Raw genomic sequence first — 23,308 nt, 5'->3', positions numbered from 1 at the left:
ATTTTGGTAGAAGCTTTTGCAAAAAATTGAAAGAAATTGCACAGCGATTTAGAGTGGTTTGACTTTCTCAACCAAAGTCTACGTCCACTACCTTAGCTATCCACACTAAGGATTTTTCACAAATTCACTAATTTGTCTTTCTTTTGAGGACAAAGAGTAACCTTACAAACCCTCAAGAATTATACCCCAAATTCTTGAGAACACTCTCTCCCAAAGAGAACAATACAAATTTGCAAACTTACAAGGAATTCCTCACAAGGTAGATTGTTTGCACAATTCTAGAACAAAGAAAAGAACACTAAAAAATGAATACAATTGAGCACAATAAGTGTTCTTGAAAGCAAAATGAATATTGAATGAAAAATAGGCTTGAAATGCTCAAACTTGAGGTTTGATGCTTTCTCTTTTATTCTAGTTGCTTGATTTTTCTTGTTATTGATCAATGGCTTTTAAGCTTGCTTAAATACACCTTGAATCACTTCTGAACGTTGGAAATCATTAATGAAGCTAATATAGCCGTTTTAGTGTGAAATAAATTAATAAAACAGTTTGGAGCATGGGGGGAATCGGTACCCCTCATAGGGAATCGGTTCCCTAAGTGTAAAATTCAAATATTTCAACCGTTGAACAGTGGGGGGAATCGGTTCCCTGCGAGCATACTGGAATTCTCGGAGCCAAACCATTCAGGGGGGGAATCGGTTCCCTCTGAGCAATCTGGAATTTTTGGCTTTGAAACGGTTCGAAATACTTTGTAAAATTATTTTGAAATTGTTTTAAGATTAAAACTTAATTTTACACTTGAGTAAGGATTAAAAATGACTTTTGAAAGATTTATAGTAATGTTTTAATATTAGAATAATTACATCGAATATACTTAGAAAATCTTTTTGAAAAATCTTAAAATTCATTTAACTTAATTTGTTATATCGAAATATCAAAATGTTTTCAACACTAGTGGGCATAACAGCGTGGCGTCTAGTCAGCATCTTCTAGAAGACAATCTAGTCAGCATTTTTAGAAGGACGAGCGTATCAACTTCAAATTTAAATTAGGATGATCTTTTAGGAATTATCTTTGTTATTTAGTTTAAACAATTTCAGGATTTATCTTTTCATTTTTCAATGTCATTTTAGGATTTTTAAAAGACTATAAATACCCATCGGGGTAATCCTAAAAAGATATCTCGAATTAGCTTGTTTTTTTTCTTTGGTTTTATAAAGTTCTTATTTTCTTTAGTTTTTATTTTTTTTATTTTCAAGTTTTCTTTATTTCATAACTAAATTTTCAATAAACCAAAGGTTAAAGCGATGACTCAATTCCAATCGTGAGAATTGAAAAGCACTTAATACCCTTCGGGTTACATTCTCAATTTTCTGTAAACTAAGATTGACAATTAACATTTCCTTTAAAAATCGAAATGCTTTCATTTCAAAAAGTGCACATAGGCTTGATTGTTGTTTTGATTTAATATTGAGAGAAAAGATCGACTTGTAGCACATTTGACTTCCTGTGAACACAGTTAGCGGTGATCTGCTAAAGGAAATTGAGATCGGATTCGATTCTCAATGAGATAACATAGCCTAAGTCGGGTTTTTCTAAATCTTCAAACCGAGTTGGCACTAGCGACGATAGTCGTAGTTAGTCCACAAAATGACCAAAATTCAAAGATAGATTTTGGATTGTCGATTTACCAGAAAGAAAAATAAGTTACAGGGGTTGAGCCATGTAGATTGTGTCGGTATGAATTCGAAGTGAAAATCTTGTTCGAAAGCCTGAAACTGGTTTTACTATATAATTTTTCATCTCAATTTTTCATTCTTTAATTTTTCTTATATTAAATATTTTTCTTTTCAATATTTCAAACAAAACTCCCCATTTATTTCTTATATTTTCGCCCAAAACTAGAATCAAAAGCCTTCTACATCAGCAATTTTTTTAGTCCTTGTGGATCGACACTTATTCTCTCTAATATTGTTTCTATTTCTTTTATTGAGATTAAAGAATTTATTTGACAATAAAATGATGCTTGTCGAGCATTAATGGAGGTGACAGTAAAACGTTGTTGCCAGGGACTTCGGAAAAAGTTTCTGATTAGTTTGTTTTTTATTTATGACCAGGCAGAACTCAGGTACATTAGAAAAATTTGTTGCAAAAATCAAAGAACGAGCTTGACTGATGAGAGTTTAATATTACATATTTTTATTATTTTTTACCTCTCATTTATCCCTTGGATAATACTGATTTATCTTTATTTTGAGTTTATTTTGGATATGAGCTTCATTGGATTAGTTAGCCTAAAAACTAGAATATTTTGACGGTCCATTCAACATCTTATAAAAGATAAGTGGAACTTCCCTGAATATTTAATTTGGAATTTACCCGAGATAAGATTATAAAGAAGACGAAGAAGAATTCAACTAGAAGACTTAAATATTTATCTTTTGTGATAAGCCCTTTTAATTTAGGGTTTTTAGTTTAACTATTCTATTATTATTATTTTATTTAAGAATTAGTTATTTTATTAGAACTCTTATTAGGATTTTTAATTTGATTATTTTTTGAATTAATTATTTTATTTTCTTAGAACTCTTGGGTTATAAATACCCTTATGTTCATCTGTTGAAACTCATATTGGAATTTATTTTCCTTGGTTATTTATTGAAGTTATACTTTTCTTTCATCTCCATCTTTCTTTATTTTCTTTCATTATTTTCTTTCATTATTTTCTTTTCACAATGCTAAGCATGATTCAGTCCATGCTTGGCTAAACTTCTACTTAGCCAAAGGTTTTTGAGAAACTCAATTCCATTCGTGAGAATTGAATCTTGATCTTCATACCTTTAGATCGTATTCTCGATTCTCTGGAAACTGAGAGTGTAATCGGTCATTCTTTTAAAAGTTATTACATCTTCAACTCAAAAGGTGCACGTTGATTTGAAGATTATTTTGCTTGAAGTTTGGAAGTCGGATCGGTTGGTCTTAATTTTGCTCCATGTGAACAAACTTAGTGGCGTTCCGTTAAGGGGAATCAAGATTGAGTTTGATTCTCGGTGAGACGCTATAACTCGAGTCAGACTTTTTTAGAATTTAAATTTATTTTGGATCTAACGGCGATAAATATAGCTAGACCAACAAAGATCATATTTCGAAGCTACACTTGGAAATTTCAATTAACCGGAGAAAAGAGTTAGCTGCAAGGGTTGGGCTCTGTCGACTGTAACCGACAAACATCACGATGATCGGTCGAAATTGAAACTAAGCAAAACCTGAGGCTATATAATCTTTATTGAATTCTTCTACTGTATATTCTTTATTTATTTTCTCATTATTATTATTTATTTAGTATTTATTTTATTCATTTATTTTCATTAATTTTAAATCCCCTTTTTATTTTTCTTGCAGTTGATTCAATCCAAGAAAAACATTATCAAATCTCCTTAGTCCCTGTGGATCGACCCTACTTCTCTATACTACTTTATTTATTTATTTATTTACTTGAGAATTAGGAATTATTTTTATTTGAAAAATCCGACGCTTGTCATAGACGATTTGTAACACCCTCAACTCATATACGTCCTCGTATATGAGTCAAAGATGTCACATTAGCTGAATAAAACATTTACAGTCCGAAAATCGATAAAATTGTGTTTCCTTTAAATTCGACATTAAAAATATTTAATTGCATTTAAATCTATAATGTAAATATATAAAATACTATTCATTCATCACATGGTCAAAAAGAGTTCAAACATATTTGATTCGAGTCCCAAAATATAAATATGTACATGCAAACTAAGGAACATCAAAAACATCGAAAAGATGTCATACTGGTTTTGGCTGTATGAACTGGTCTTAAAATATATGTAAGATGTTCTACTTGGCTCCTCACTCGACTGGCTTCTCTTTACCTACGTGTAGACCAATTACACGCTAAGTTTTTCACTTAGTGAGGCAACAGAAAAACATACTTAAAATAATTAACATATACAATAAATCATTTCATATATAAACATCATCAAAATAAAACATATATATAGTTTACATCTAATCGAATATTCGAAACAAAATAGTATTATAAAAATTCGATAAGTCACTGTACTGAGTCATTCTAAATTGTAATTTTCTACTTCATATCATATCGTTTTCATATTTTTTTCAAATCAAATTTTTACGTTTCCCACTGTATTTTTCATGAGAATATATGATACGCGAGTCAAATAACGAGTAAGGGCACTATATACAAATTCATTGTCAAAACAGATTGCACCGAGTCACTTCACCTCGTGTATCACTAAGATACGCCGAGTCAGAGCACGAGTGACCTATCTTGGTGCCACATCATATATGTGTAGTGTCAAACAGTTGCACCGAATCACTCCACGTCTTGCACCACTAAGGTACGTCGAGTCAGAGCACGAGTGATCCATTTGGTGCCAGATCTGAAACAAATATAGATTCACTCCACTTCATGGCATGCCATTGTACCACTAACCCTCATTATAATACAATAAGATTCATTTAAATTCAATTACTAATTTTCATAAAAATACTAATTCATATAATTGAATATAAAACCATTATCATAAAAATCAGAATTTTGGGTAGTATGTACCTAAAATTATTCAGATGCTAAGAAATAAAATAAAAAATAAAATGTATGTATTTAAAATACGATTTTAAAAAAATTCTTTTCATATCAGTCGAGGTTGACTCATCGCAAGTCGTCCTTGAATTATTTTTGATAAAAAGTTTGTTGCACTCACCTGTTGCCTCATTGCACTTTAATTACTATATTCCTTGCATCCTCGAACTTAATATTATTATATTCCTTGCACCCTCGAACTTAATCCAACTTTGGACCCCAAACATCATTTCAAGCACCTAGGATTATTATTACATTCAATCTAAACCATTATGATTTTTTCCAAAATTTTCTCTTTATTTCCTCCCTTAGGCCGAAACTTTGCAATATTTCACCTATTGGTCTTCAATTTGATTTCAAGCTTAAATCATTCTCCAACATTCATTTCTAATCAATCTAAACCATTTTAATATCAAACACATCAAATTCAACCATTGTTCATAAAATCTCCATATGGTTGAATTCCCTATATAGCCCCTCTAATATTTTTTATTCAATTTTCATGCTTGATTCTAACTCCACAACACCACTAACACCTTAATCCAACCTTATTCCATTGAATTCATATCTTTCCTTAATCCATTAAATTCACAAACTCCCCAATACAAGCATGAAACCATGAAATTTTACTACAAAATGAAAGATAATTTAATAGAGATTATTTTTATTCTTCACACTTTAATCCAAATCCTAATTAAAATGGACCAAAAATTGAAAAAACAAACTCACCTTTTCTTATGGAGGTTCGAGGGTTTATGGAGATGGAGAGAAAATCTCCGAAAATTTTTAAGTAAAAATCCCCTAATTTTGAATTTTAAAACACATAAAATAATTTTTTATTCATTTTGGGCCAAAAACCCAAATCGTTATTCACGAATCCTCTAAATTACAACCATGCCACTCCATTATCTCTAATTTAATATTATTACATAGCTGTAAAAATATCAACTCCCAAATTTTCTCTTTGACCTTGTAATTTTCCAAAATTTCATTTTAGTCACTAAATTGTACTATTTCACTTTATAGTGCAATTCTCCCCAAATTCCACCCATCTAGCTTAAATTTCACTAATTAAAAATATTTATATAATTTTTCCAACCCAAATATACCTTTCTTAAAATTTTTGTAGACTTCTGAGTCGATCCAGTTATTCGAATAATATATCAAACTTTGTCATTTAATAAACCTTTGTACAAACCCCAAATAAAAATTCTAAAGCCCAATAAAATAATTGTCTTGGACTAAATTACTAATTTACAAACCCAAATTTTAACTTTTGAAAAATTATATTTTAGTCCCCAAACTACAAAATTTACAACTTTATACTTTAGTCCCCAAACTACAAAATTTACATTCCAATCACTAGTCTAAAATTTGAGATATTACAATTCTTCCCTCTTTTTGAAAATTCGACCTCAAATTTTCAGCCGTTACCAGGTCGAAGCAAGTAAAGAAACTGCTTTCTCATATCCTCTTAATGTTCCCAAATAACTTCCTCTACTTTATGATTACGCCAAAGGACCTTAACCAATGGAATTATCTTGTTCTGTAGTTCTTTGACTTCATGTGCCAAAATATTCACTGGTTCTTCTTCATATGTTAGATCTAATTGAATTTCAATTTCCTCCAGTGTAATAATGTGTGAAGGATCCGATCGATACCTCTGAAGCATCGACACATGAAAAAACATTATGAATCTTATTCATTTCCGGAGGTAAAGCTAACTGATAAACTAACGACATCTTCGTCGTGCTTAGCGGTGATGGTGACGGTGTCGCCTTAACGGCAACGTTTTAGTTCATGTACAAGGTTAAAATAGATCAAAATCTATTAAATTTAACTAAATTAAGCATCTCAAATTATATCAATTCAAGAGTTAAAAACCTAAATGTTACAAGATTGACAGAATTAAAATATCTTAAATGATTGAAGAAACCATACGCAATAGAAGAATTGTATTGTTAGGATTGTACCCACATGGCCACATTCTAAGACATTTAAGAATTTCTATATACAGTTTTATGTCCTACATGGCTTAAGGTCAGGGTTTGATTTTCCTGGATAATTTTCTAAACTTTTTACGGTTTTATCTTCTTAGACAATTTGTTTGGGTATATAAAGTACTTTCGACTCTATTAACATTTTCTTATTCACTCTTTCACAAAAGAAAACTGGATTTTGTTCTTCCTCGTGATGATGGATCAGTTTTTGTTAAAAGTGTAGACACTTGTTTTTGCATGGGATTTATTATTATTATTATTATTATTATTATTAATTTTTATTATTTTCAGGTTATAAAATTGGCACAAATTACAAAGTTTACAACCAGCCCAATACTACGAACAACACCCAAGCCCAATGGAGATCCAAGCTCACATGTATGAGCCCAAACCCACCTAGGGTTTTATGGACCTTCTTTTTCTCTTGCGCGCCATCAATCCACAGCTGTTGGATCTGATTTTAGATCCAACGATCTTGATCTCCCAATAATTAGGGTTTATCCTAATGCATCTCAGTTGCCGCCGCCACTAGCAGATATGGACCATCTGATTGCTGCGTGAGATGCACGCGCTACCTTTCCTCGCTGCATGAGCCGTCGCCGAATGATCCCCACCTTCGCTGTCGTCAACAAATCCGACCGAGTAGTAAAAAATATACACCAAATCAGTCAAAAATCAAGGAAATCAAAAACCGATTAAAAATTTCATAAAAATCCCGAAATATCCGGATTTTATCTACCAAAACCAAGGTATATCATATCCCTACGAATATAGTCATGATTTTCACCCGAAAATCAACCTTAAATTGGGCATGCAAGCAATATTTTCGGGGGATTCAAACAATAAAAGGATTTTTTTCAAACCGAAAAGGAGGAGGCCATTCGAACCAAGGAAAATCCCAAGAAAAAAATATTCAAAAAAAAGACCCACCTTTTAAGGAGATCCGACCATTGATTTGCTTCACCGGAGCAACAAAGTTCCATTACTGAAGGTAAAGTTTTTACCTTTAGGTATTAGCTTTTGATTTTTTGGGTTTGGGTATTTTGTGGGGTTGAGTTTTAAGGGGATCGACTGGTGAAAGGTGTTCCAACCGTTTTATGTCCCATGGCCATCGATTTACTGTGGTTGGAGTCTTGGTTCGTGTTCACCAGCGGCGGAAAGGAGTAAAAGAGGAGAAAATGGGAGAGAGTTTTGGTTCATATTTTAAGGGTTTGAAAAAAATGAAACCCAAAGGATTTTCAGGCCAATTTCGACCTTGCATGTGGTATATATTACAGATGCCAAACGGTGTCGTTTTGAGAGGGAAGAGGTTAATGCTTCAGCGCATGGTTTAATAGCATATTAGGTCCTTGTTTCTTTGTAAAATTGTATTCTGGTCACTTAATGAGAATGTTATATTGCCATTTCGAACTCATTATTTATTTTATGTTCCATTTTAGTCCCTACATATTTGCTATTGTGCTTGTTTATATTTAGATTTTGACTATTAATTTTGCATAATATTTATTTTGATCCTTTGTATGTTCTAATACATATAAAATTGAGTAATTCTCTCTTTGAGCCTTATGTTTAGCCTAATATTCATTTCAATCATTTTTTTTATTTATTCGTTGCGTTTTAGTTAAATATCTGTTGGTAACATGATATTATTAAGTTTTTTTTATCTTAGTCCTGCACGCTGTTTTAGATTTATTGCTATTTCAGTACTCCTGTTACATAATGTTTGCATGAAAGTTATGACATGTTCACGGTTATACATCTAAAATTATGGGCTTCAATATTTTTAACAAAGCATGATTAGTTCTTTGGTTATACTTTGGTCTATCAAGATTGTATATATGCCTTTTAGTCCAAATTGAATTTTTTTTATCAACAGTTTATATTATAGTTCATAATTCCATATATATATATATAAATCAGGTAAATGTTATTTATTTACCACTTCTGTGTTAAATATGTTTTATTCTTAGTATTTCTATTTATGTATATGTTAAATGTTTGTTTCTATATATATTTCGAACCTCATTTATTTTTAATTATTATTTTATATTTCTTTATTTGATTAATATATATGTTTTAGTTTGCTATTCAAACATTTTCGAGAACACTCGTAGTAGAATGAGTGTGAAAAGCACCACCTTATATAGGTGAACTTGAAATAAATCGAATATATTTATTTTTTAAATAATAGTAATATTTTATTCTATCTTATTTTTTATGATATTTTATTTTTATTTTGTTTTATTTAATTTTAGTATTGACAATTTTTTTCGTTTTAGAAAAAGTAATAAATTATTTCATGCAAATTCCGATATTAATTTCTTAAACAATTTAATATTTTAAACAATTCAAGGAGAGAATATTCTTTTACATATAAGAAATAGATGTGATAACTTTCCCGATGGAGGATTACAAATCTCGAGATTTTTTTTTTCATTTTCAAGTCAAAGAATTTTCCCCAATAATTAATTCGGAATAAATTAATCAATATTCAATAAATGAATCATAATTTAATTTTCTATTCCAATTCCAATTTCCACTATTACGACAAAGTATAAGCGACTAGGTACCAATTTTGGGCACGATGGGGGTGTTTACCCTTCCCCACACGTAATCGACTCTCGAACCTAAGATGAATCTTTGATAAGCGCATACCAGTTTTTTGTCTTAAAAATAATTTTTTCTTAAAATTGTTTAAAAGACGTTTTTAAGTGTTCGACCTACTTGATCCAAAGGTCGATGACGAATCCAAATCAATTTAAACAAAATAAAAACAAAAAATCAATTTTTTTGAATAAGTCGTCATTTAGGGTTTTCATTGAAAACATATTCTTTCGTCAAAAAAGATGTTATGACAAAAAGGTCTTTGAAAAAAAATTTAGTTGAACGTTGGAGACATGATGCTGTTCTTCCCATTTATTCTTGATGGATTGATTTTTTTTTCATCTTGTCGGTTTCTTCAATCTAGTTTCTACCCTAATGATTTATATGTATCGACAGTTTCAATTAAATCTATATCTGCAATCCAATCACAAAGAACTAATCACTATTCATAATCCTTGTAAGTTTACCATAAAAGGATATTGTGTGTTCTATTATTCCTCAATGCAAGATCGTACAAGCTACTCCATTTTCACCAGACAGGTATCAGCAACACATGCATCTTTATTGAACATGATGTACTTGTTGGAAAAACGAGTTATTTTTCACACGAACGTAGTTTTAAAATTGATCTAAAATGTCAAGATTAAAACCACCAAAGGTTGCACAACGGATAAACCTGTCAAACTATTGAATATTGAAACACAATGGAAAAGAACCGAATAAAAAACAATAAAGGAGAGAACACACCAAATTTACGAGGTTCGACGAGAATATCGTCTACTCCTCAGGCACCACACCGGATGATAACTTCACTATATCGCCAATATTACAACAAATGGAATTCTTTGGAATTCCCAAAGTGGGAGAATGAAGAATACAAGAGAAAGAGAGAACTTGTTTTTGGGATGATTTCTAATGGAAATACTTAGGCCTATTTATAGTTGAGTTTCAAGAACAATATGTTCAAAGTTTGGCCACTTACCAAAGAATTTTCCAATGTGTACAAGTTAGCCACCAAATATGAAATTCACATGTTCAAAGTTTGGCCACCAACCAAGATGAAATTTCCAATAAGTTGGCCACCAACCAAGATGAAATTCCCAACTTGTCAACTTAATTTCTAGACAAATCTAACAAATCTCCACCTTGGCTTGAAATTACCAAGCCTACTCAACTTCTTTAACTCCCCAAATTTGTAGTGCCTCTAATTGCGCTCACAAGCGCCACACACCCGAAGGTGTTCATACTTTCAGGATGTTAATCAAATTCAAACAATGATTGAACTTGATTACTGTTACCACCTTGGTCATCATATCTGCAGGATTTTCTGATGTCGCAATTTTCTGAAGTAGAATCTTTCATTCTTCAAAGATCTCCCGCACAAAGTGATACCTCACGTCGATATGCTTAGTCCTTGAATGGTAGACTTGATTTTTCGCTAAGTGAATAGCGCTCTGACTGTCACAATAGAGACTAATGTGACTTTGAACAACTCCCAAGTCTTCCATCAACCCGTTAAGCCAAATTGCTTCCTTTACAGCCTCTGAAACTGCCATGTATTCTGCCTCTGTAGTAGACAAGGCCACCGTAGATTGCAATGTAGACTTCCAACTTACTGGGGCTTTAACAAGAGTAAAAAAATACCCAGTAGTTGATCGACGCTTATCCAAATCACCAGCATAATCGGAATCAACATATCCAACCATACACTGACCAAGTGCTTCATCCTGTTAAAAAACTAAACCAACATCCACGGTTTGTTGGAGATACCGTAGAATCCATTACACAGCTTGCCAATGTCCTTCTCCAGGATCATGCATGTACCTGCTCATAACTCCAATTGCTTGTGAAATGTCAGGACGCGTACACACCATTGCATACATCAAGCTCCCAACTGCATTAGTATATGGAACTTTTGCCATATACACTCGTTCTTCGTTAGTTTTAGGAGATAATTGAGAACTAAGTTTCAAATGAGAAGCCAATGGGATACTTACATGTTTGGTATTTTCATTCATGCCAAAACATTGTAATACCTTTCTCAGATACTGCTTCTGTGTTAAACAAAGCTTCCCTCTCTGTCTATTTCTGCTTATCTCAATACCAAGAATCTTCTTGGCCTCACCTAGATCTTTCATCTCATACTCTTGATTCAACTGAGCCTTTAATTTGTCTATCTCCTTTTGACTCTTCGAAGCGATCAACATATTGTCAACGTACAAGAGAAGATAAATGAAAGATCCATCTTTGAGCTGTTGCAAATACACACAATGATCATATTTGCTTCTAGTATACTTTTGACTCCTCATAAAGCTATCAAATCGCTTGTACCACTGCCTCGGAGATTGCTTCAATCCATATAGCGATTTGTTCAGCTTACAAACCCATTTCTCACGACCACCATCTTTGTATCCTTCTGGATGAGTCATATAGATCTCCTCTTCTAAATCACTGTGCAAGAAAGCCGTCTTTACATCAAGTTGAGCTAGCTCCAAATTCAACTGTGCTACCAAGGCCAACAATATTCTAATGGAGGAATGCTTCACAACAGGGGAAAATACTTCATTGTAGTCGATTCCCTCCTTTTGAGCGTAGCCTTTAGCTACCAACCGTGCCTTGTAGCGAACATCTTTCTTGTTATGAGATCCATATTTCTTTACAAATACCCACTTGCATCCAATGGCTCTTTTACCTTTCGGTAATTGTGCCAGTTTCAAAGTGTCGTTCTTTTGGAGAGATTGCATTTCTTCATCCATGACACTTTTCCACTTATCACTTTCCAAGCTTTGTATTGCTTCTTGGTAAGTGATAGGGATATCATCATCAACAACTGGAAGAGCATAGGCCACCATATCAACAAATCGAGCAGGTCTACGAATTTCTCTCCTTGGCCTTGTAACTGCAAGTGTTTCTGGTGTCTCCAATGGTTCTTGGGTTTGAACCTCTTCATCTTCTGATTCTTCTATTGGAGTTGAAGAATCAACTGCATCAACTTCTGGGATCATCATCTGCTGAAACTCCACCTGTTTTGGAGTATGCTCCACCTGCTATGGAGTACTACTTGTCTGGACAGCTTCACTTGTTACCTTCTTTACTAGGGCAGATTCATCAAAGGTAACATCTCTGCTACAAACTATCTTCTTGGTGTCTAAACACCAAAGGCGGAATCCCTTCACTCCATGGGTGATTCCCATAAAGAGAGCCTTCTTTGCTCTCGGATCAAGCTTGGATTCCTTCACATGATAATATGCAGTGGATCCAAATACATGTAAGGAATCATAATCAGTAGCAGGTTTTCCAGACCATACCTCCAATTGTGTTTTTCCTCCTATCACTGATGACGGTAGACGATTAATGAGATGGCCAGCATATGTCACAGCCTTAGCCCAAAATGCCTTGCCTAACCCAGCATTAGACAACATACATCGAACTTTCTCCAATAGTGTTCGATTCATACGCTCTGCCACCCCATTATGTTGTGGTGTATGTCTAATAGTGAAGTGTCGAACAATACCATACTCATGGAAAACGTCAAAGAATGGGTCACTTTTATATTCCCCTCCATTGTCCGTCCTAAGACGTTTGATCTTTCTACCAGTCTGGTTCTCGATCATATTTTTCCATTTCAGGAAAATTTAAAGCACTTCATCTTTAGACTTCATCGGATACACCCAAACTCTTCTGGAAAAGTCATCTACAAAAGTTACAAAATAATGGTTTCCTCCCAAAGACGATGTCTTTGAAGGACCCCATACATCTGAGTGAATATAATCTACAATACCTTTTGTATTATGTATAGTGGTGCCAAACTTCACTCTCTTCTGCTTTTCCAGAACACAATGCTCGCAAAAGTTCAATTTGCAAGTCTTTGCACCTTTCAACAATCCTTTCTTTGCCAGAATTTGCAAGGATTTCTCTCCAGCATGTCCCAACCGCATATGCCACAACTGGGTTGCGTCTAAATCATCACCTCCGGAAGCTGCTGCAACTGCTCCAATAATTGTAATACCTTGGTAGTAATACAAATTATTTTTCCTGATGCCCCTCATCATCACAAGTGCGCCATATGTGACTTTTAAAACTCCATCTCTCATAGTGACTATTGAGCCTTTGGATTCTAAGGCTCCCAACGAGATGAGATTTTTCTTCAAACTGGGCACGTGTCGGACATCTGTCAGAACTCTGGTTGATCAATCTTGATTCTTCAATCGAATTGAACCTATCCCAACAGTTTTACAGGCATTGTCATTGCCCATATAAACAACTCCTGCATTTAGTTCCACTAAATCGGAGAACCACTCCCGATTAGGGGACATATGATAGGTGCAACCCGAATCTAATATCCACTCATCGGAATAGAATATTGTTGATGAAGCAACCAATGATATGTCAGAGTCATGTGCATCATGCTATGCAACACATGCATCTGGAGCAGCTTTTCCTTTCTTCTTCAGCTTCGGACAATCTTTCTTTCAATGACCTTTCTCATGACAAAAGGCACATTCATCTTTTCCCAGTCTGGACTTCAACTTTGATCTCCCTCTCCACTTTGGCTTTTGACTTTTCGAGCGACCTCTTGCCACCATGGCCTCTGCTGCTTCGTACTTGCTCTCCTTCTTGGTTTTCTTCCTGAGTTCATAACTATACAAAGCAACAGTTACATCTTTAAGGGTAACATTATCCTTACCATGAAGTAACGTTGTCTCAAGGTGCTCAAATTCATCTGGAAGAGATGACAACAACATCAAAGCCAAATCTTCATCTTTGAAGGTTTCATCCATGCCCAATAAGTCTTCCACTAGCTCATTGAACGCAGTGATGTGTTCATTCATACTAGTGCCTGGTTGATAATCAAATCTGAACAATCTTTTCTTCATGTGGAGACGATTCTGAGAGCTTTTCTTCAGGAATTTTTCCTCCAAAGCTTTCCACATCTTACTTGCAGAAGTCTCGTTCTTGTAGCCATACTTCTGCTCCTTGGAAAGACAAGATCGAATCGTGCTGCACGCCAAACGATTGATTGTTCCCCATTCTTTCTCCTCCATATATTCGGGCTTTTCTTCCTCAATGGCGATGTCTAGACCTTGTTGGAATAAAGCGTCTAACACCTCGCCTTGCCACATGCCAAAATGACCGGATCCATCAAACAACTCCACCGAGAAATTTGCATTTGACATCACCCTCCTCACCGGTCCAGATGAAGAGCTTGATGTCTCAACTGATCCGTATTTTGGCATTTTAATTCTAACGAATAATATTCAATATCACGAACTGTATCTTTTCAGCAACGGAACCACCATGATAACCTCAACCAAAGCTCTGATACCAATTATTGGGGAAAACGGGTTATTTCTCACACGAACGTAGTTTTAAAATTGACCTAAAATGTCAAGATTAAAACCACCAAAGGTTGCACAGCGGATAAACCTGTCAAACTATTGAATATTGAAACACAATGGAAAATAACCGAATAAAAAACAATAAAGGAGATAACACACCAAATTTACGAGGTTCGACGAGAATATCGTCTACTCCTCAGGCACCACACCGGATGATAACTTCACTATATCGCCAATATTACAACAAATGGAATTCTTTGGAATTCCCAAAGTGGGAGAATGAAGAATACAAGAGGAATAGAGAACTTGTTTTTGGGATGATTTCTAATGGAAATACTTAGGCCTATTTATAGTTGAGTTTCAAGAACAATATGTTCAAAGTTTGGCCACCTACCAAAGAATTTTCCAATGTGTACAAGTTTGCCACCAAATATGAAATTCACATGTTCAAAGTTTGGCCACCAACCAAGATGAAATTTTCAATAAGTTGGCCACCAACCAAGATGAAATTTCCAACTTGTCGACTTAATTTCTAGACAAATCTAACAGTACTCACTCTAGTTTCAACCGAGTGGAGAAGGCTATGTAACCTTCCTTATCGCGTTCGATCGGGATCCGCACCGGTCCAAATGTGAGAAATCCATCATGGTGTTCTCCATGGAGGGTGAAAAGTTCAGTACACTGCCTCATCCAAGTTGTTTATGCAAAACAATTAAATCTCATGATCGGATGAATCTATTAGAGATGGATGGTCGGCTAACGTGCTGGTATTTGTTGGGACAAGATGTTCGAGTATGGGCCGTTGAGGGCTGCGGCCACATCGTCAGTGATAATATCACGGTGGTGCATGAGGTTCAGATCTACCATCTTGATTTTAATCGATGTTTTACGAGTTATTTTTTCTCATGTGTTCCGGATAATTGCCAAGTGAAACTTATGAGCACATTGAGGATAGGAAAGTATTACTAATTTGGCTACATAAAGAAAATTCTTACTACAATTTATCGACGAATACTGTGGAAAAGGTTAAATTAGAGAATGATAATCCTGCATTAAGTATTTACGGCTTACCAATTAAACCAAAAATATGATCTTGTTGAAGAATTTTTACTCTGGCTTATCTAATATCCATGCGAATTAAATGCATTTTGATGATTATTTGTTTTACTATATCAACAATTGTTAGAATAAATTTTAGATATCATATGCCAAATTTTGATTAAAGATTTTGCTCTTATTTTATTAATACTATATTTTCATGATTAATGTCTAATTATCAAAATATTTATTTAAAATTTTCAAATTACAGATTAAGAATAATTTTAATATTAACAAGTACCTAATTATGATTTAAATAAAAAATTCAGAATTACCAAATTTCAAAATAAATAAGTCGGATTTTGAAAAAATATGTTGCTATAATGGTCCTTAAGCTTTTTAAGGTTTAGACGAGATCGATCTAATTTAATCTTAAAAAAAATCGGTTTTTGAAAAATAAATTGATTTGGAGTCGTTATCGACATTTGGATTAGGTACCTCAAAATATCTTCTAAAATAATATTTTTTAGAAAAATCAAATTAAAAGATAAGAATAGCATGTGTTTATCTAGAAACTCATTTTGATAAGAATAACAAGCGTTTATCTAGACACTTATTTTGAAAATGGTTCAGAAACTGATTACGCGTAGAGAATGATGAGCACTCCTACAACGCCTAAAATTAATACGTAAGTGATCATACGCCATCTAAACAATGAAATTTAGAAACTCGAATACACATATAAATTATGATCATTTTTTAAAAGAAAATAAATGGATATTCTTTTGTGCGAAAAACTTTAAAACACACTTCTTGTCAATCAATGTGAATTTTCATAGATTTTCCGTTTGAAATAATAGTCTAATTATTTTTATGAAATACATATATTTAATATAGTTAAAAAATCACTCGAATACAAGGGTTGATGAGTGTTTAATATTATATATATTTATTATTATTTACTTTTTATTTTCGATTAGATATTACTGATTTATCATTATTTGAGGTTTATTAGTCCCAATGAGAATGTTTGCATCTTGTTATGTTGTCTCTAATCAAATTAAATTGATGTATGAACATTAATTTTGTGAAAGAGATTTAAAAGACGCTCAATAATTATGTAAGGGATAATATTAATTACACGAAATTAAATGTTTGTTCATTAAAAATTTATTTATTCGATATTAAATATGATATGATTATTGTTACACGATGTACTTTGATATTATATTTTTAGGGATAAATGTGATTTTAAATAAATTGGAAATATTTTTTTTATTTGTTGCTCGATATGGTTATATTTTATTTATTTTAAATTAGTTTTTAATTTTTGAAAAAAGGTACTATGATCTAATATAATTATTTTTCATTTTATTCAAAAAAATAGTGATAAAGGAGAAAAATATATGGAGAGTTATATTGTAATTGTTATCCCTAATCATATACGGAAGAATCATAGAAGTTGTCTTGAGTTAAATTAGATCGGATCAAAATTTTTTATTTTAATTTCGATCTTCATCTAATTATGACTCTTATTTTATAAAATTCGTAAACTTTAATTTCTAAAAAAAATAAATTTATGATATTGAATTAGATCAAAATTCATTATTCTAAATCTAATTATTTTTTAGCAAGCACATTTGATTGGTTAATTAAGTTATTGATCTTTATCTTTTCATATTTTCTTAGGTCATAGATTTTAGACCCACCATGAACACTTCTCTTCCCCTCTTTAAAGATTTTTATCTAAAATAAAATTTAGGATAAAGTACACAAATGATCCCTTTAGTATAAAATATTGTTTTATTGAGTCCTCTAACCATTAAAAGTTAGAAAATAATCTTCTGACTATAGGATGTTGTTTTTTTAAGTCTCTCAACTATTAAAAGTTACAAAATGGTCACTCAACTATTCATTGTATTCCAAACTCGTCCTTTTTCGTTAAAAGTTGGTGGTAGTTTGAGTTGGACGTTAACCTGTTGACTAAAATATGATAGTCGTTTTAGATTATGTGATTATATTATATCATATCTTAATGAATAGGTTAATGTTCAGCTCAAACTGCAATCAATATTTTAATGAAAAATGATGAGTTTGGAACACAATGAATAGTCGGATGATTATTTTGTAACTTTTAATAGTCAATGGACTTTAAAAAGCAATAACTTATGGTTGGAAATCTATTTTTTAACTTTTAATAGTCAAATAACTCAATAAAATAATATCTTACCATCGAGACACCATTTATATACTTTACCCTAAAATTGAATGGCACTCCAACAAAATCTTTAACTGATAAAATTAAGTCCAATTCAGCTCATATTGGGCTTTATATCTTGGACTTGTATACAAAAGTCCATATATAGAATATGAACATTCACGAACGTCCTAGAATTGAGTTGTCTTTTTAGCTTCTGATTGACACGAGACAAAACCCTGGATAAATGCCCGAGAAAATGATTTAAGTAAAACTAGAAAAATCTTGTGAATGCTAGAATCCTCCACTACTACTATTAATACCCCCTTCAGGTTCCTCGATTCACAGGACAGAACAAGCAAGGCTTCCATAGCAATCAAAGTATTCCGAGTTTTTGTTGATACAAAGGTTATTTCAGTTCTGAAAATGTCCCTGATTCCAAGCTTCTTCGGCAACCGACGCAGCAATGACTTCGATCCCTTCTCTCTCGATGTTTGGGATCCTTTCAAGGACTTCACTTCCTCTTCGCTGACGACGCGAACTCCAGAAACGTCGGCCTTTGTCAACACTAGGATCGATTGGAAAGAAACCCCTGAAGCTCACGTGTTCAAGGCCGATGTTCCTGGTCTTAAGAAAGAAGAGGTCAAAGTGGAGGTCGAGGACGACAGGGTGCTGCAGATAAGTGGGGAGAGGAAGGTGGAGAAGGAAGACAAGAACGACACGTGGCACCGTGTGGAACGGAGCAGTGGGAAGTTCATGAGGAGGTTTAGGCTGCCTGAGAATGCCAAGATGGATCAGATCAAGGCTGCCATGGAAAACGGTGTGCTCACTGTCACTGTTCCGAAGATGGAAGTTAAGAAGCCTGATGTAAAAGCCATCGACATTTCTGGCTGAAACACTTCCACTTGAACAACAGATTACTCTGTTTTAAAGTTATGAAATGTGTGGGTTTGTCTTTATCAGATGAGAGTTTTATGCTAAGAAACTTATGTTTGTGTAACTAAAGTGTGTGGAGTGGAGTGAAGTGAAGTTGTAAACTTCGCTATGTAGAAAATAAAAGAGTAATCTTTCTTCTTAATTCAGTAAGCTCAGTGTTTATGAATGTGGATTTTGTTTACAACAGTACATCCAGGACAGTAACCATAGTACATTCTTTTGATTAAAACTTCTATTGTATTTCATGGGCGATAAAAGAAGAGCTGCAACCTTAATTGCATTGAAATTGGTGTTGCTTACTTGTAAAGCACCGAGGGAGTACCCAGGGCAGTTTTATAAGTATACCACTTGGCAATCCCTAGGAAAACCACAAAATTGGCCACGCTTAGAGCAGCCAATAGCCAAAAGAAGTAATCAACATGACCGAAATTAAGGTTGTCGGGTATCCACCCCGGCTTCCCATGTTTAGCTGTCACTCTAGTAACAATGGTAACAAGCAAAGAGCTCAAGTAGCTTCCCAGAGCCACGGTCGTTAACGACAGCGCCGAGCAGAAACTCCGCATCGCATCGGGCGCCTGTTCGTAGAAAAACTCCAATTGTCCGATGAACGTGAAGACCTCGGCGCACCCTATGAGGAAATACTGCGGAACTTGCCAAAATATCGTCAGTGGCATTTCCTTTACGTAATAGTAGTTGTGTTCTTTCACTATTTTCAGCCTTTCTTGCTCGAGGATGGCTGCTGCTACCATGGCGAATATTGATATGAAGAGTCCGATCCCCATCCGTTGAAGTTGTGTTAGGCCGTTTCTATGGCCGGTGAATCTTCTTGCCATCGGGACGATGATTCTATCGTAAACCGGCACCCAAAAGATCACGCTCAAAGTGTCGAAGATAGAGAGTGACGCCGGTGGGATATGGAAGTTCGAGTGGCCGACTCGAGTATCCATTCTTTCACCTTGCAACGTGAATAAGTTTCCCATCTGGCTGTAAACTGTCGAGAAGATGATCCCCGAGGCCCATATCGGAAGCAACCGAATTATGGCTTTTAGCTCCTCGACCTGTGTGACGGTGCAAAGACTCCATGGATTCACCGAGCCCTTTAATCGATCTGTTTGAGTTTCCACTGCTGCTTTGTCAAAGAACCTGAACATATAACATCCATTATTACATACTAAGTTTTCAAGACTCGGGATGAGTATCGGATTTATGAGTAAATGATCGATTAAAGCTGAAGTGCTGACCTGAGATTTCGAGTGTGTTCGATCTTGCGGCTTCCTTTGATATTGGACTCTGCATCTGCTGTCTCATACAAAAGAGAGCTATCATCAGGTACTGCAACATTATATTTGCTGATGGATGCCACCAAAACCTGACAGAGACGCGTGATCGGGCTGCCTCCTGGTATTTGGTTCCGATATAAACGAGTGCCGGAGAAGAAAAAACAAACTGCTATAGCCATGGCAATAGCAGGGATACCGAAACCCCATCCCCAGCTCTTATTGGTTTGAATCCACACCAGCACAGATGCTGCAATAAGAGCGCCGATGTTTATGGAAAAATAGAACCAATTGAAGAAAGAACCCTTGTGTTTCTTCTCCTTTTCATCCGCATCGTCGAATTGATCGGCACCGTATGATGAAACACAAGGCTTGATCCCTCCTGTTCCTAGTGCTATCAGGTAAAGCGCTAGAAAGGTCATGGCACTTTGTGTCTCGGTCGGATCACAGTTATCTTTCGCATAACATCTTGGCCTCATTCCATGGACTGAAGCAGACAATGCTAAAAGTGTCATTCCCTGTGCAAAAAAAGAAGGTAACCTTTTGTTGTCATAATTGCAGGTACGGATTTCGGGTTGATTCTTTTAGTGGTGACAGAGACTTACAATGATATAGATGATTGAGAAACAGGCAATTGTCCAATATCTTCCTAGATAAGAGTCAGCCAGAAATGCTCCAATCAATGGCGTAATGTAACACGTTCCGCCCCAGTTCTGGTTGTTTTTGGTGGCGGTCGCGCTTTGCTGGTTTAGTTGATGCTTGAAATAAAGCACCAAATTGGTGCTCATCCCATAGTATGCCAATCTTTCACACGCTTCATTTCCTGTTTGATAAAATACCATAAAAAGCATCAAATCTCCATCTTACAATCACAAATTTCAGGTTCATCTAATGGTTTCCATTGATTACCTATGACATATGGGCAGGCTTTCCAGGTACCGGTTTTCTTCTTATTAGCTGGATATCCCTTGTAATCCACTGTCCCATCTTTTGTATATATATCATCTTCTTCCATTTGATTTTCAGAAATTTATCCAAGCCTGTTGGGATATAGTTCGGAACTCACTCAGAAGTCTCAGAACTGTCCCATCTTTAGTGATAGTTTCTTCTTATTACTTGTGAAAATATAGTTGCAATAGGGTTGTGTTTGCATACACGAAAAGAATAACATGAACACGATACGGACAAGTGTCTTGAACTATATGTAATAACAAAACATTGATGCATGAGAAAAAGGAACATCGGGTTTATTTTCGTTACCTTGAATTCCAAGCAGCGGTGGATTTAGTGATGGTTTCTTCTGACTCAAGTCTTCTGAAATAAATGAGGGTTTGAGCAAATCTTTTTTCGGATGACGGAAACAATGGTGGAGATGGCTTTGGTTTCAACAAGGGAAAGCATTGGTTTCAACAAGGGAAAACGTTGGTTTCATTAAGGAATTCTGTACTCTTTTATAATCAGCTATTCATATGCTTCCAAAATCCAAACACAGCTTTAGCTGAGTTGCTTCTTCCACTTTAATTTATTAAAAATGTTGATTAATCGAATATTAAGACATATTTGGTGTTGATTAATCCAATATTAGGACATATTTGGACCGACTTTAGAAACAATTAGTAACATGAACAAAAAAGCAGTCCCATGCCATTGCTTTGAATTTCTAGTCCAGAAAATGACAAGCTTGATGATATATACAAACTTTCTTTCAAGCAACCAATTCTTCATTAATTAGTTTCTTAATGCTATTTTTAATCATTGATATGAAAGCTATATTGCCTTTCACACGTACGCCGATGCCATCTTGAAGTCGACCTTATCATTTCGAGTATAATTTATAAGTACGATATGAACATGATATGATGTATAAATGTAAACACAATCAATACCTATTTATATGCATCCATACAGGACAATTAATCTTGTCTAGCGCCTGCAGTCTTTTTCCAGAATAGCTTGTGCAATCATACTTTGATAAAGGCTGTGTGACATAAAATTAAACCCCTATTGGGACATAAAATGATGATATTTGCAAGCAAACCTTCCCTTAGGGGTTAGGATTTTTTTAATGCTGATAGTATCATATTAATATACAGATATAATTTTACAAATGTTGTGGATACAGAACTGAAGCTAGAAAATTTAATTTTCACTTCAAAGTTCTACTTTATGTACCTTAAGATGGACAAAATCGATATGTTCAAGACTTAACAGTATCTAAAAATTGCTACATCGATTCAAAAGTGGAAGTATTGAGCGTATCTCTGATGCTGTATCTGATGGCTTCTAGATGTGTGACAGAATTGTGTAAATCGTCTCATTCTGCCACTGCATCGCTACCATTTCCCTCTGGCTTGACAGGTTTCACTTCCGATTCTTTTGGCTTTGATGCTTCCATGGCACCATTAAGGTTATTGGCATTGTGATTATCCTCCTCCGACTGTGGTGCATCTATGGTACCATCATGACCAGTCAGATTTTTCATTTCTTCACCATTTTTAATGTTATTCGAGCTATTTCTTTCTCCTGCTGAAATTGTTAGGCTTGTGCAGGCTTTAGCTTCAGTTAATTTTTCGGTTCCATGTGTGATATCTTCGACAGATTGAAGACTGGTTTCCCCGGAGACCCTTGATGGTTCCACGATAGGCACGGTATTCTCTCTACTTAATATTTGGGATTCCCCTTTGTCATCAACACCAAGGTTTAAAATCTCTTCGTCCGTCACATTACCGGCAAATGAGTCATTCACATTGCATATACGATCCACTTCTGCTCTCACTTCCATTTTGGTTGCGTTATTCACATCAGCTTCATGTTGAATTGATTTTCTGGTCCCTGGATCACTTCCAGTCCAACTGAGAGTTGGGATTCACCTTGATTTGCTGTTGACTTCACCTCTTCGTCCTTCTTATTGACTACTGAATTATTGATATTGACGCCAATGCTACCTTCCTTGGTGCCCTTCCTTGAAGATTTTGTTGGTTCCTTTTACAATTTAACAGGACACAGGCTCACAGGCTTAGTAATCCAGCAGTTTACAACGTAGTTAATTGATTTAGAATTGTTCTGAAAGGTAAATCTGTAAGTCAAAAACAGGCTGAAAGGTGTCCCCTAGGACTACCACATAACACATTCATGCTCTATGTTAGGCAGACTCTTTGTTCTTTTCTATGGTACCCGTGTTCGACATTGGTGTCTTACATATATTTATACCAAACATTATATGGCTCCAAGACTCCTTAAATGTATTAAAAGAACCCATGCTCTCACACTGACCT

At 34.6% G+C, this 23,308-nt stretch overlaps 2 protein-coding genes across 2 annotated transcripts; one reads left to right on the top strand and one right to left on the bottom strand.

Moving 5' to 3' along the window:
- Nucleotides 1-18,080: 18,080 nt before the first annotated feature.
- LOC120165812 (17.5 kDa class I heat shock protein-like) lies at nt 18,081-18,902 on the top strand. The gene has a single exon (XM_039175248.1). The coding sequence runs from the start codon at nt 18,112-18,114 to the stop codon at nt 18,712-18,714; it is 603 nt and encodes a 200-aa protein (XP_039031179.1). The 5' UTR covers nt 18,081-18,111; the 3' UTR covers nt 18,715-18,902.
- A 135-nt stretch (nt 18,903-19,037) lies between these two features.
- Nucleotides 19,038-21,423, bottom strand: LOC120165811 (protein NRT1/ PTR FAMILY 8.1-like). The gene is made up of 5 exons (XM_039175247.1): nt 21,294-21,423; nt 20,943-21,073; nt 20,639-20,856; nt 19,998-20,551; nt 19,038-19,899 (listed from the first exon to the last, which is right to left on the bottom strand). Exons 2-5 carry the CDS (start codon nt 21,046-21,048, stop codon nt 19,053-19,055), a joined length of 1,725 nt encoding a protein of 574 aa, XP_039031178.1. The 5' UTR covers nt 21,049-21,073; nt 21,294-21,423; the 3' UTR covers nt 19,038-19,052.
- Nucleotides 21,424-23,308: the final 1,885 nt, after the last annotated feature.

The sequence above is a fragment of the Hibiscus syriacus genome, unplaced genomic scaffold (genome assembly GCF_006381635.1).
Source record: "Hibiscus syriacus cultivar Baekdansim isolate YM2019G1 unplaced genomic scaffold, ASM638163v2 tig00111614_pilon, whole genome shotgun sequence".
NCBI classification, from domain to species: Eukaryota; Viridiplantae; Streptophyta; class Magnoliopsida; order Malvales; family Malvaceae; genus Hibiscus; species Hibiscus syriacus.
This window is presented reverse-complemented; position numbering and strand designations above follow the sequence as displayed.

Excerpts from the sequence above, each read along its gene's own strand:
- LOC120165812 (XM_039175248.1), top strand. The coding sequence starts at position 18,112 with ATGCTAGAATCCTCCACTACTACTATTAATACCCCCTTCAGGTTCCTC.
- LOC120165811 (XM_039175247.1), bottom strand. The coding sequence starts at position 21,048 with ATGGAAGAAGATGATATATATACAAAAGATGGGACAGTGGATTACAAG. Across the intron at positions 20,552-20,638 it reads TCTCAATCATCTATATCATT|GGAATGACACTTTTAGCATT; the intron begins GTAAGTCTCTGT and ends TTTTTTGCACAG. Across the intron at positions 19,900-19,997 it reads GAACACACTCGAAATCTCAG|GTTCTTTGACAAAGCAGCAG; the intron begins GTCAGCACTTCA and ends TTATATGTTCAG.